This window comes from Jaculus jaculus, chromosome 4 (assembly GCF_020740685.1).
Source record: "Jaculus jaculus isolate mJacJac1 chromosome 4, mJacJac1.mat.Y.cur, whole genome shotgun sequence".
In the NCBI taxonomy this organism is placed as follows: Eukaryota; Metazoa; Chordata; class Mammalia; order Rodentia; family Dipodidae; genus Jaculus; species Jaculus jaculus.
Window position 1 is genome coordinate 59,150,003 of NC_059105.1, and position 13,261 is coordinate 59,163,263.

At 38.7% G+C, this 13,261-nt stretch overlaps 1 protein-coding gene across 2 annotated transcripts in view; it reads left to right on the forward strand.

Moving 5' to 3' along the window:
• The window catches only part of Cwc22 (CWC22 spliceosome associated protein homolog), a 50,935-nt gene extending 38,893 nt beyond the window's left edge, over window positions 1-12,042 (forward strand). For both annotated transcript variants that reach the window (XM_045147973.1, XM_045147972.1), the window contains exons 16-21: window positions 508-585; window positions 1,347-1,499; window positions 3,459-3,586; window positions 4,934-5,035; window positions 5,133-5,356; window positions 11,229-12,042. In XM_045147973.1, the coding sequence (XP_045003908.1) occupies window positions 508-585; window positions 1,347-1,499; window positions 3,459-3,586; window positions 4,934-5,035; window positions 5,133-5,356; window positions 11,229-11,815 (1,272 nt within the window). In that variant the 3' untranslated portion in view covers window positions 11,816-12,042. The remainder of the gene's footprint in view (window positions 1-507; window positions 586-1,346; window positions 1,500-3,458; window positions 3,587-4,933; window positions 5,036-5,132; window positions 5,357-11,228) is intronic.
• The last annotated feature ends 1,219 nt before the right edge of the window (window positions 12,043-13,261 follow it).

Sequence of the window (13,261 nt, forward strand, 5' to 3'; positions counted from 1 at the left end):
CACTGCTCTATTGTAAATGTGATGCAGTTTCACCCATTATGCTTCCGTAAACACTCATCATATCCTGCCTTTTGCATACTAAATACATTCTTTAACAATTGAATTTGTATATTTGGGAGGAGTATAAATTGTTAAATGCTATGTTGGTAAGACTATTTTTAAAGGAATTTGACATATAATCCTTTTAGGCTATAATATATTCAGGCTGTCCCTGACATATCTCTCTTATCTACTAGGTTCTTTATAAATGATGCACACTTACATGAGTTTAGAATTTTACATTAAATCAGATTAGCATAAATAGCTACAGATGCTGTCAGCCACACTGTTTGCTTTTCAGAAATTACAAGCTTGACATAAGTTGAGGTTTCTTAGAATTTTACAAAGTTTTTGTCACTTGAAAATAGTCTGTCATTGGTAGATTGTCATAGTATGTAGATCATTTACATAGAAATTGAAGTTGTGCCATGTTTTGAGACATTAATGTACTTTTTTTTTCCCAAATAGAAAGAACTTTGTAATATGATACTTGATTGCTGTGCCCAGCAAAGGACTTATGAGAAGTTTTTTGGCTTACTAGCTGGGGTGAGTTCCAATCTTGTTTTTTGTTTTTTTTTTTAACTAAAATTTAATACAAGCCTTAAGAGATTCTTAGCATACATATAGAGAATGAATTATTCTGCTCTGTGGTCTAGGTTGGTTGATTCTTAACAGGAGATCTCTCTAAAAGCAAAATGCTCTCTCCTGCCTCGAGTAAACAACTGAATACTATATTTTTTTAAATCTCAGAGCAGGGATTAAAGTCAGTATCATGTTCAAGCAGCACAAGTAAAGCATGATCTAGTGTGGGGTTTTTTTTGGTGGTTTTTTTTTTTTTTGGTTTTTTAAGATAGGGTCTCACTTTAGCCCAGGCTGACCTGGAATTCACTATGGAGTCTCAGGGTGGCCTTGAACTCACAGAGATCCTCTTAGCTCTACCTCCCGAGTGCTGGGATTAAATGTGTATGCCACCACGCCCGGCTAGTGTATTTTTTTTATTCTAAACTTTTCACAAGGCATATGTGTGTATACATATATATGTACATATATGTGTGTGTATATACACACACAAAATATACATGTCTAGGATCACATCTACATGTACAATTTTGTTTGAGCATGTAAATCCTGGTAGATGGATACTCTAACTTCTTTTTGAACATTTTATAGCACAGAAAGATGTAGTGATAACATATTTTTGATTGGTATACAAAATATTTTATTTGATTCAGTAAATTTAGGAGTGAGGTTGGTTATATCAGTGTTCAGTTTTTGCTGATATTGACATTCAGCTTTTTACTTATTAGCGATTTTGCATGCTGAAAAAGGAATACATGGAATCATTTGAAAGTATATTCAAAGAACAGTATGATACCATCCATCGCTTGGAAACAAACAAATTGAGAAATGTTGCTAAGATGTTTGCTCACCTTTTATATACTGATTCACTTCCATGGAGTGTAAGTACTTGGGTCAATATCTATTCTTCTTTCCTAACCCCCTTATTCCCAAATATGTATTGTGACTTTGCCATTCTTAATCCTATTGAAAAATATGAATTAAAATGAAACATGTAGTATACTTTTACTGTACTTAAACTGTAACTGCTATCTCTGATATTGAGTTCCTATAGTGTAGAAGCAAACTAAATAATACACAAGTATAAGAAATACTATCCTGGGTCATATAACAGTCCAAACTATAATGGGATTCTATAATCTTGTTCTTGATGAAGAAAGAGGCACTGGACTGAACATTAAACTAGTACTTATACAGTTGTTGTACATTGAAGCACCAGGTTTTAGCTATCAGCTGTGTTCCCAGCCACTAGAAAATGTGGGTGGCAATCAAGATGAATTATGTGGTCCTGGATATCAGGGAGATTGCCACGTAAGGGAAGAACAAAGGTATCTGTGTCAGTAGTATGACATAGAAAATAGTAGATCAGGGCTGGAGAGAGAGCTTAGTGGCTAAGGCGCTTGCCTGCGAAGTATAAGGACTCATGTTTGACTCTCTGGGTCCCATGTAAGCCAGATGCACAGTGACACAAGTGTGCAAGGTCGCACATCCACACAGTGGGGCACACACGTCTGGGGTTCGATTGAAGTGGTGAAGGCCCTGGCCAGCCTTTGCTTTCTTTCTCACTCCCTCCCTCCCTCCCTCCCCCTCTCCCTCCCCCCCCCCTCTTTCATAAAAGAAAAAAACAAAAGCAGTTCAGTGGGTTTGCCTTAAGAAAAGGGGGGATAGAATAGAAGAAAAGTAACATTTCTAGAAATTTTAAGAAGAAAGGAATCATACTCAGGAAAAAAGAGTTTACATTTTGAAATACTACAAGGCTAGAATGAAACAGCAGCACTGGTCTTAACAATATAGGTTAATGTCAGTGCTAAGTATGCCCAGCTATGCTAAATAAGAATTTGTTGGGCTGGAGAGATGGCTTAGCGGTTAAGCGCTTGCCTGTGAAGCCTAAGGATCCCGGTTTGAGGCTCGGTTCCCCAGGTCCCACGTTAGCCAGATGCACAAGGGGGCGCACGCGTCTGGAGTTCGTTTGCAGAGGCTGGAAGCCCTGGCGCGCCCATTCTCTCTCTCCCCCTCTACCTGTCTTTCTCTCTGTGTCTGTCGCTCTCAAATAAATAAATTAATTAATTAAAAAAAAAAAAGAATTTGTTAGCTGACCTTGTTTTAGAAAATGAAATCAAGCTGTAAACAGTTGAGTGACAGGCACCTGCAGCATGTAACCCATGAACACTAGAAATTACTTTCATTTTTATTTGCCAAAATATATCTCCATGAATTACTTTGTAAGCCAGTCTTACTTTTCAGGATATATTGTGGGTTTTTTGTCTTTATTATGTGTGTATGTGCCTAATACTTTCAGTGGCACTGTGCTCCCAAATCCTCAGTTGTATACCACAATTTAGTGAGTGGAAATGAGACCAGTCTTCACTGCAGTGTCTATCTCAAGACAAGATATATTCTCTGCTATCAAAAGCACCTTCCTTGCTGAGCATGGTGGCACACACCTTAAATCCCAGCACTTGGGAGGCAGAGGTAGGAGGATTGCTGTGAGTTTGAGGCCACCCTGAGACTACATAGTGAATTTCCAGTCAGCCTGGGCTAGAGTAAGACCCTACCTCGAAAAACAAAAAATAAATAAATAAGGCTTTGATAAGCACCCTACTCAAGAAAGAGAATGAATATCTCTGTAACTTCCTAACATTTGAAAATTAATATAGAGAAGCAGTCTTAAACTTGGCCAGGAAACCATGTATATCAGCATAAGGAGACTCAGATACTGCTTCAAGCTGAAAATGAATCATAATTTCAAGAAATACTTAAACTTACTGTTTACTTTGTCCTGCCTTTTGAAAATCAAAATGAAACTGTAGCTTTTTTTTTTTAATTTATTTATTTTTCAGGTTCTTGAATGTATAAAACTGAGTGAAGAAACCACTACATCATCCAGTAGAATTTTTGTCAAAATATTTTTCCAGGAACTGTGTGAATACATGGGTCTTCCTAAGCTCAATGCAAGACTAAAGGATGAGTAAGTTCTTCATCAAACACCTTTTTGTCTCACTGTTCTTAGCTTTCCCTCATTATAGCAGACACAGGTATACCCTTGGCTGTAAAAGACGAGTGAAGACCACCAGGACTTGGGGTAAATATTCTGTTCTGAGATTCATGACACAGAGCATATGGGTGCATGCAGCAGCTTTTAATGATTTTTAGCTTATTGATAACATATACAGAATGAACACCTCTTTTAGTTTGGAAACACAAAATTGTTTTTCATGTTCACTGAAATTTCCCAGGATGAGTATTTGCATTTTTATTTTCATTTTCCCTAATTCTGAACCTTCGAATGAAATTTATATTCTGGTATCAGTGGGAAGTATAAATAAATCATGTAATTATTCAGATTATTGCATGGAATAGAGTTCTGTTCCAGGCCTTCTTTGCAATCCCTGTTTCGCCTTTCTTATTACCTGTTCATTCAGATTGCTCATTGTCATGTAGGTTGGCTTCTAGTTCATTCTGCCATGTACTTTCAGATTTCTCCATGACCGCTGGTTTGATCCACTGGTCTTTCTATGTTTTACCCTCTCTACTTCTCTTCCTCACTTAATAGTTTACCAGTTGCTCAGTTAGGCTCCTCACTTCCTTCGCATTCTTTCTTATTCTCTTTCTCCTCTCAGTCAGCCTCTCCAGTGTTCAGGTTCACCAAAGGCTTTTACTGGGACCTGTATTCTGTCTCTCAGCGGTCCCACATGTCTTGGTTTATATGACTTAACTGCTTTATCATGCTCATCTCTTCCCCCTTCAGCAAGCGGCACCTTGCCATACTAGTATCAACAAGCCTATCCCTGGCTCTTAGGTGCTTCCTTTAGTCTGTATCTGTTAACAGTGCTCATCATCTTAATCTGTCTAGCAAACTGCTAGCCAGTCTTCCTGTATTTTACCTGTTTTGTCTGTGAAACACTTCTCTCTATTGGGTTGTCATTTAGTGTAGCACTCAGAAGCCCATGTCTGTAGCCACACTGTGTTGTTTGTATTTGCTGCTTGTCCCCACTCATAGACACAGTAATTGTTGCAGTATTCATCTTTGTCATCTGCCTTCTGTCAGTCTTTCTCACTTTCCTCAGTGCTTTTGCACAATGCTATATTTGTATTCATGTGTACAGAAAAATTTCAAATATACATAAAATATCTGCATTCATATGTTTGTGAGTATATATTGATGTATTCTGTAGGTGTGTTAGCATAAAATAAGATTTTTTAACCTATTGCATAATGAAGTTTGGTAATCAAAATCTGAAGCATGGCTGTCTCTAATTTTGTGTATTTCTCTTTATCTGTTTTCGTTTCTTCATTTTTTTTTTTTTCTTCTTAGAACCCTCCAGCCATTCTTTGAAGGACTGTTACCCCGAGACAACCCAAGAAACACTCGGTTCGCCATCAACTTCTTTACTTCTATAGGCCTTGGTGGTTTAACGTAAGGATTCTTTTCACATTTTTATCTTGAACTTAAACAGTTGTCTCACAGTTCCCAGGGAGGCCTAATTTAACAAACACATCATATTTCTAACTAGGGATGAATTGCGTGAGCATCTTAAAAATACACCAAAGGTCATCATAGCACAGAAGCCAGATGTGGAGCAGAACAAGTCCCCGACCTCTTCTTCCTCAGCATCATCATCTTCAACATCGGAGTCCTCAGACTCAGATTCAGATTCTGACAGCAGTGAGAGCAGTTCAGGGTCCTCCAGTGAGGAGAGCAACTCTTCGTCCTCCAGTAGCCAGAGCTCTGCCTCAGGTATTGAAGCTCATTTATTTGTTCTACTAGCAATACTTGTAATGAGGGAATAAGATCATTTGATTACTGCTTAATTGTTTTAGTTTAGTTGTTAAAAGCCACTGTAGTATCAGTGATCATCCTATCACTATTGTAGCCTTTGGTATCTTGCACTTACATTTTGAAACATGTTTATAGAAATGAAGATAATTCATTGACAGGTATTGAGTGATGCCTGGTGATACCATTTGTGTTTATAGTCTAGTGTGCAAATACCGTCCTGACATTTACATTTGAAAGAAATTTTGGTTCTTGCCTTTTACTAGACTTCATGTTACTAGTTGATGTATATCAAGTTGATTGCGAGCCTTGTAAGATGTGTGCTGAGGGTTCTGTAGAGCACACTCCTGTATAGCTGGCAATCGGAGCAAGAACTGCTGCTCCCCTAGATGTTCTCCTGTTCCCTCTCCTGTCTGCTACCCTCCTCCCAGCCTCATGACAGCCACACTTCTGATTTGTAATCCTACTAGTTAGATGTGCCTGGTATTTCATTTGTTTTATTTTGTTGAGACAGGGTGTCAACGTTATAACTAAAGCTAACCTCTAATTCACTCTGTAGCAGAGGTTGACCTTGAACTCCAGTCATCTTGTCTAACCCTCCTAAGTGCTAGGATTTTAGACTTGTGCCATATGGCCAGATATTTTCCCCGTTTTTGTTTTGCTTTGGGGTTGTATGTTGGCTGGTTTTGGTGATGGAATGTTAGGTAGCTCAAGCTGGCCTCAAATGCATTATGTAGATGTAGTCTGGTCTTGAACATCGGATCTTCCTGCTTCTACCTCCCAAGTGCTGGGGTTCAGGCATGTGCACCATGCCCAGTCTGTTTGTTTGTTCTGACTTTATACTTATGAACTCCTTTATGTCTAACTTGTTTCTTTCACCATTATATTAATGTGATTTATCCATTATGGTATTTATTGTTCATTCAATCTCATTGGTAAGTAACTTCCTATTATAGGAAAATGCTACCAATAAATGATTTTATCCTTTTTTCCTTTATACTCAGTGGACATTTAATTGTACACATAGTATTCATCTCTGGCCATACATTTGTACAGATAGCTCACTCTGGTGTTTCAACTTTACACAAAGCTGAACACATTCCATAGAAACAGTATTTAGAAGCTTAAACTTTGATCTTCACCCAGGCCAGCACTATGTGCTTTAATAACCCTTTTTTGTAATATCCAACTGTAGGCTGTTGTATTTTGAGCTGTTTTAAGGAAGGTACATTAAGCTGTGGGTTGGGAGGCTGTGGTATTGAAAATATTGTGTAATATTTTCAACTATTTGCATATATGTATATGCATGTGTCTTTTGGCATATAACTACAGAGGGAATCACTATTGTATGATGTTTATGTTTAATTTTAGTGAATACTTCCAGTTTTCAAAATGGTTATTCCAAGTACACTCCTATTGGATATGTATTGTCCATATTTTTTATTTTAACTACTTTGGTTAGCACTTAATGATACTGGTTTGTAATTTTCATGTATATTATTTGCTGAGGTGTATTGCAAATAACGAGTCAGAGCTCTGCTGTCGTGTCTGTCCCTCAGCAGCAGCCCTGACTCAGCAGTGCTCCCAGGAAGAAAGTGGCAGTACAATGTCAGCATATTTCTCTGGGCTATTGTATTATTTTGAAGTTCTGGTCCTTGTAGTCTTCATTCCTTAATGTTACCTAATGCCTTTATTTTTTAACTTTAATTTGAACTGATCTTATACTTACAGAATAGTTAAACAGTTCAGAGAATCTGCATATAACTTTTATCCGATTCCCCTTTCAACTTTTTAGCTTACCAGCTACATTATTGGTATTACTACTGGAACCATATTACTGACAGAGCTACAGACAGATCTTACTTGAATTTCCACAAAAGTAATTAAATGAGTTCGTCAGGAACCAGTAAGCCAGTGTCCTTTTTCTTTCGGAAATCTATTAGCATTTAGTTGAATTCTCTTTGGTGTTCCCAGACTATGTACTTTTAATGACTTTGATACTTTTGAAGTCCTCTGGTCACTTACTTTATAGTCCTTCAATATAGAAACCTGTCTGATGTTGTTTTGGAATAGAGCGAGCATAGGCAATTTTGACAGAAATGCTGTAGAAATAGCACAAAGTTTAGTGCTTTGTATTACAAGGCCCATACGTATTCACATGATTAGTTTCTGTCAGTGTTAACCTTGATCACTAGATTGAGAAAGTGTCTGCTAAATGTTTTCAAAGAAGCTGTTTTCCTCTATTAAATTAATATCTTGCAGGGAGATAATTTAATACTGTGCAAGTCTGTCCCTTTAAGCTCTCTCAGTAATTTTGGCAGCCATCTCTGAATCTTTCTCTACAACCCTTAGTACTGTGATGTTTACCCAATGATAAGTTTTCTATATATCTATTTTCTTCTACATTTAATAGTTGAATTTCTTCTGTAAAGAACATTGTTCCTCTTCCCTCATTCACTTAATCAGTTTTATCTTGATATCATGGATTCCTGGGCATTTATGTTTTTCTTCAGAGTAAAGTTTAATGCTGTTGTTCAAATTATTTCATCTTTGGCAATTAGAAGCTGCTTCCAGTTGACTCATTCTTCCTTTTACAAATCCCCATCCCTTCCTTGAGCACTCCTTTTTTATAACACAATGACTTGTTCCAGATGGCCAGCACTTTAAACAGAACATTTTGGGTGGGTTTGTTTGTTTGTTTGTTTCAAGGTAGGATCTCGCTGTAGCCCAGGCTGACCTGGAATTCACTATGTAGTCTCAGGGCAGCCTTGAATTCACAGCAGTCCTCCTACCTCTGCCTATCCAGAGTGCTGGGATTAAAGGTGTCACCATGCCCGCTGCAGAGAGAATGGGCACGCCAGGGCCTCTAGCAGCTGCAAATGGACCCCAGATGCCTGTGCTACTTTGTGCATCAGGCTTTACATGGGTACTGAGGAATCAAATTTGGGTTGTTAGGCTTTGAGCACATTAACCACTGAGCCATCACTCCAACCTTAAACAGAACATTTTTATCAAATGTTTCTAGTTGGTTTCAGCATGAGCACAGCTCTTCAATCTTTATCCCACTTGAAAAGGAAATGCTATCATGAAATTTCTTTTCAAAGTTTGTTTCCAGTTACATTGAAAGATCTATATTGTTTTATCCACGATCTATTCTGCTGTCTTGCTATATAGTATATAGTTGATCTGGACAAGGGACCTGAAAAGGTCTTCTGTGCATTTTTGCAATGTAGTATCTTGGTTAGTCTAGATAAGGGACAGTCTGTTTATCTAAAATTATTATGCCATATATCAGAGAGATAGCAGCCTCCCCCAACATACAGCCTTATGTTGGAAGGCTCATTTACACTCTCATTGCCTTTCTGGTTACATTTCTAAATGGTAACAAAATGTATGACATCCAAAATTGTGTGGCTCATAAGGCAAGATTCCATTTGCCTACAAAAACCTTAGTACTTGAATAATCCAAACAGTGTTGATTTAACATTACCCGTTTGAATTCTCCAGAAGGTATTTCATGGTCTGCATTCTCAGAACAGATGATCTCACAGCATGCATTGCTGCAGTGAGGAAGTCTCCTCATTCAAAGTTCATTTGCCTTGTTGCCCAATTTTAGTAGAGAACTGTCTGTTAATAAAATACTAAATAGCATAAAAACAGTGGAAAGTAAGCCAGGTGTGGTGGTGCATACCTTTAATCCCAGCTCTCGGGAGGCAGAGGTAGGAGGGTCATTGTGAATTCCAGGTCAGCCTGGGCCAGAGTGAAACCCTACCTCGAAACCCCCCCCCAAAAAAAAAAAAAAAACAGTAGAAACTGCCCCAAAATGGAGCTCTGAAAAGCAGACATGGCAGAGGACTTTGCATGTTGCCTGGCTTAAGTTTGAGTCAGCAGAGCCCTGAGGGGTCTAGAGGAGGCCAGGGAGGTGAGGGCTTAGCACAGAACCAGATGGCTTCTGTTTGGGTGGCTGAAGCTCTGTAGAGCTCTTTGATAGGAGCCAGAGATGAAATGAAAGTTCTTACTAGTAAACCAACTCACTGTATTGTGTGTCACAGGTAGGCATTTGCCAAAAGAAATAAGAAGTTGGGTAGAATGTGGAAAAGAATTGGTGATTATCTGCCATGTTTTCTTCTTTCTATAATCATGTGAATTTGCAAATTTTTTAATCATTTCAGCACTCTTGGTTTATGTACTTATATTAAATAATAAAGGAACCGAATTTCACTTAAAATGATGAGTTATCAGCTGGGGAGTTGGCTCAGTGGCTAAAGATCTTATGACATAAGCACCTGAGTTTGGATCCCCAAAATTCATTGAAAAGCCACAGATGTGGCACTAGCATCTGGAAACCCTGTATGCTTAGGGCAAGAAGGGAGGTAGGGTCAGAAATTGCCCAGAAGCTCATGGGCCAGCCAGCCTAGTGAGTTATGAGCTATGAGAAACTGACTGCCTCAAACAAGGTAGACGGTGAGGACCAACCTGCAGTTGTCCTTTGACTTCCACAAGGGTTCACATGTGTACCTGTATACACACACTCACACGAATAGTGAGTTATTTTCCTATATTCTATATTTGTGATTGTTCAAGGTCTATTTATTTATTTACTTGAGAGAGAAAATGGGCATGCCTGGGCCACTAGCCACTGCAAACGAACTCTAGACACATGCGCCACTATTTGTATCTAACTTACATGGGTTTTGGGGAGTTGAATTTAGGTCCTTAGGCCCCATGGACAAGCCCCCCAACCAATATGCCATCTCGCCAGCCCACAAGGTTTCTTAGAAGTTCTTTTCTTTTCCTTTCCTTTCCCTTTTCCTTTTCCTTTTCCTTTTCCTTTCCTCTCTTCTCCTCTCTTCTTTCCTCTCTTCTCCCCTCCTCTCCTTTCCTCTCCCCTCCCACCCCCCTCTTCTCCTTTCCCCTTTCTTCTCCTCCCCCCCTCCTCTCCTCTCCTCTTTTCTTCTGGTTTTGTCCTGAGCAGCTGGGGTTATGTCCAGAGTCGCTACCTGTGTCAGGCTTTCCCCTGCTTGTTCCTCTGGCAGCTTCAGAGTTTCAGCTCTGCTGGCTGGGAAGGCAGGGGTGTGGATCCAGGCAGCTGGGGCCTCAGTGGAATTATGGCCAGTTTCCTCCTTTCTAAAAGATCTCAGTCTTTCCTGTTTCTCTGATGTGGTTGATAATAACTTACATACCTTTTAGGAAGAAGAGTGTATTTTGCTGTTTTTCTGCTTATTTCCCTCCCTAGGCTGCTTTGGCGTGGCCACTGTGCTGTCATCTGGCCCAGAAGTCCCTTGTTTTGTTATTTTTTCTCAGAAACCAAGCTTTTGTGGAACTTCTAAAGCCTGTAACTATAAACTGTATGCAGCTTCTCTTATTGGTTCAGCTGCTGGCTGACAGTACCAGAAAGTAGAAATGTTCTCATAGAAAACATACTCATCCTGTGAAATAAACCAGTTGTACCTCTTCTTCCTTTAAGAAGAAATGTGACTAGTATTACATCTTGTAATATGTTTATGACAATGCATATGCACTAGGATGTCTAGTTTTGGATATACTATGTAAGTGGAAGTGTTTCTATTCATTTTAGGAATGTTATTACATTTATTATAGTTTACTTCAAGATGTTTTCTGTCAAATCTGAAACAGTATGTATTAGCTAATTCTGAGTTATTGTGTATGTTTTAAAATTGCACCTTATAAAATAACTCATCAGATTTTCTATTCAGCTTGGCATTTATCCAGTTTACACAAATTTGGAACCTACAGAGTATTCATTAATATTATTATTAAATTATGATTGGAGATTAAAATACGTTAACTATGTTTGATTTTGTACATACAGGTAAAGACTTAAGGAAGAAGAGACAAGGGAAGGCCAGAAGTAAAGAAGTACACAAATTGACCCAGGACAGACAAGCCAGTGATCGGAGACAAGAAGAAAGAAGAAGAGAACAAAGGCACCAGGGGACAAGGACTGAGAGAGAAAGAAGGCCAGAAAGACATAGGGATCAAAACTCAAGAGATCCAACGTGGAGAGATCCCATAGCAAAATACACATCAGACAGAAGTGCCCCTCCTGAAGGAAATAGCTACTCTAGAGTTGGGAATGACCGAGACAAGGAAATGTATGCAGATTTGGAAAATAAGCATGGTGATCCAAGAAAGAAGAGAGGAGAGAGAAGAAATTCATTTTCTGAAAATGAGAAACAAAGAACCCGAAATCAGGACAGTGAACATTTTAGAAGAAAAGATCGATCAAAGTCAAGGGAGAGAACTAAAAAACACTCAAGCTATAGCAATGATGAAGATAGGTATCAGAATGGTGCTGACAGACGTTGGGAAAGATCTGACAGATACTCTGAACATTCCAGAGAGTTAAAGAAAAGTCAGGACCGGAGAAGAGAAAAGTCACCAACAAGGCAAAAATAATTCTGTGAAATAACATAAATTGGACATGCCTTATACTTAGTTCAAATGAAGTATTTTTACATTAATGAACTTTATAGAGAACCTTGTATAAAAAGACTTGTTTGCATTTGTAAATTTTAAAACTGTTTTCATTTCAGTGTATTTTATAATTGATGTATCTCACAGTCCTACATGTAAAATTATTGGGACAAAAAGATTCTGAACAGAAAAGGAATGTAAGTCTTGTTTATATTTTATGAATAAAATGATTAAATAATCATCAAATCAGTGACTTTTTTTTTTGAGAGTGACAGACACAGAGAGAAAGACAGATAAAGGGAGAGAGAGAGAGAATGGGTGTGCCAGGGCTTCCAGCCTCTGCAAACAAACTCCAGACATGTGCGCCCCCTTGTGCATCTGGCTAACGTGGGACCTGGGGAACCGAGCCTTGAACCTGGATCCTTAGGCTTCACAGGCAAGCACTTAACCGCTAAGCCATCTCTCCAGCCCAAATCAGTGACTTTTTAAAAATAAATATTTATTTATTTGCATTCTGAGAAAGTGAGAGAATTGCCATGCCAACACCACTTATTGCTGCAAATGACCTCCAGAAGCATGCACCACTTTGTGCGTCTGGCTTTACATGAGTACTAAGACATCAAACCTGGTAGCAGGCTTTGCAATCTCCCCAGCCCAAATGACCATTTCAGTTTTTTTTTTTTTTTTTTTTTTTTTTTCCTGAAGATAGGGTCTCACTGTAGCCCATACTGACCTGGGATTCACCTTGTAGTCTCTGGGTAGCCTCAAACTCAAGTTGATCCTCCTACCTCTGCTTCTCTAGGACTGGAATTAAAGACGTGCACCACCACGCCTAGCTCACCTTATTAAAGTAGAGGGTTTGTTACAAGTTACTTACTATATCTTAAACAAATGAAGTAACACGATGTTTTCCTCTTGTGCTTTGTTAGCTAAGTGTATATTCATCTTTAGCCTCACACCCAGACCAGCAGGCTTTGCAAGCAAGCAACCTTTCCCACGGAGCCATCTTCCCAGCCCCATGACCACCGTCTTCATGTTCAGCTTTTGAGCATACTCTAAATCAAAGTGTTTTCTACTTTCATTTCCTAAAAATTTGAGCATAATTAATGATAAAAACCCATGTAAATAAACTTACCTTTTGGAAAAATATTAATCAGGCATGGCTAATTTGGAAGAATTCCTTTAACAATTCCTCTCCAGTACTCCTTCAAAGAGACGAATGTTTTAGTGAGTACTGTCATAAGAAGTTCTGTCACACAGAACTGTGGCTGAGCAGATTGGATTTAAGGAGCTTGTAAAAAAGGAAATCATTAATAGTTTACTTATTTCATCTTCGTACTGAGCAGATGCCTCAGTCCATTCTAGGCACTAGAGATAAACTTGTTATCCTCCACTTCACGCTGCAGTCCAGACTGCTGGGATGACAGG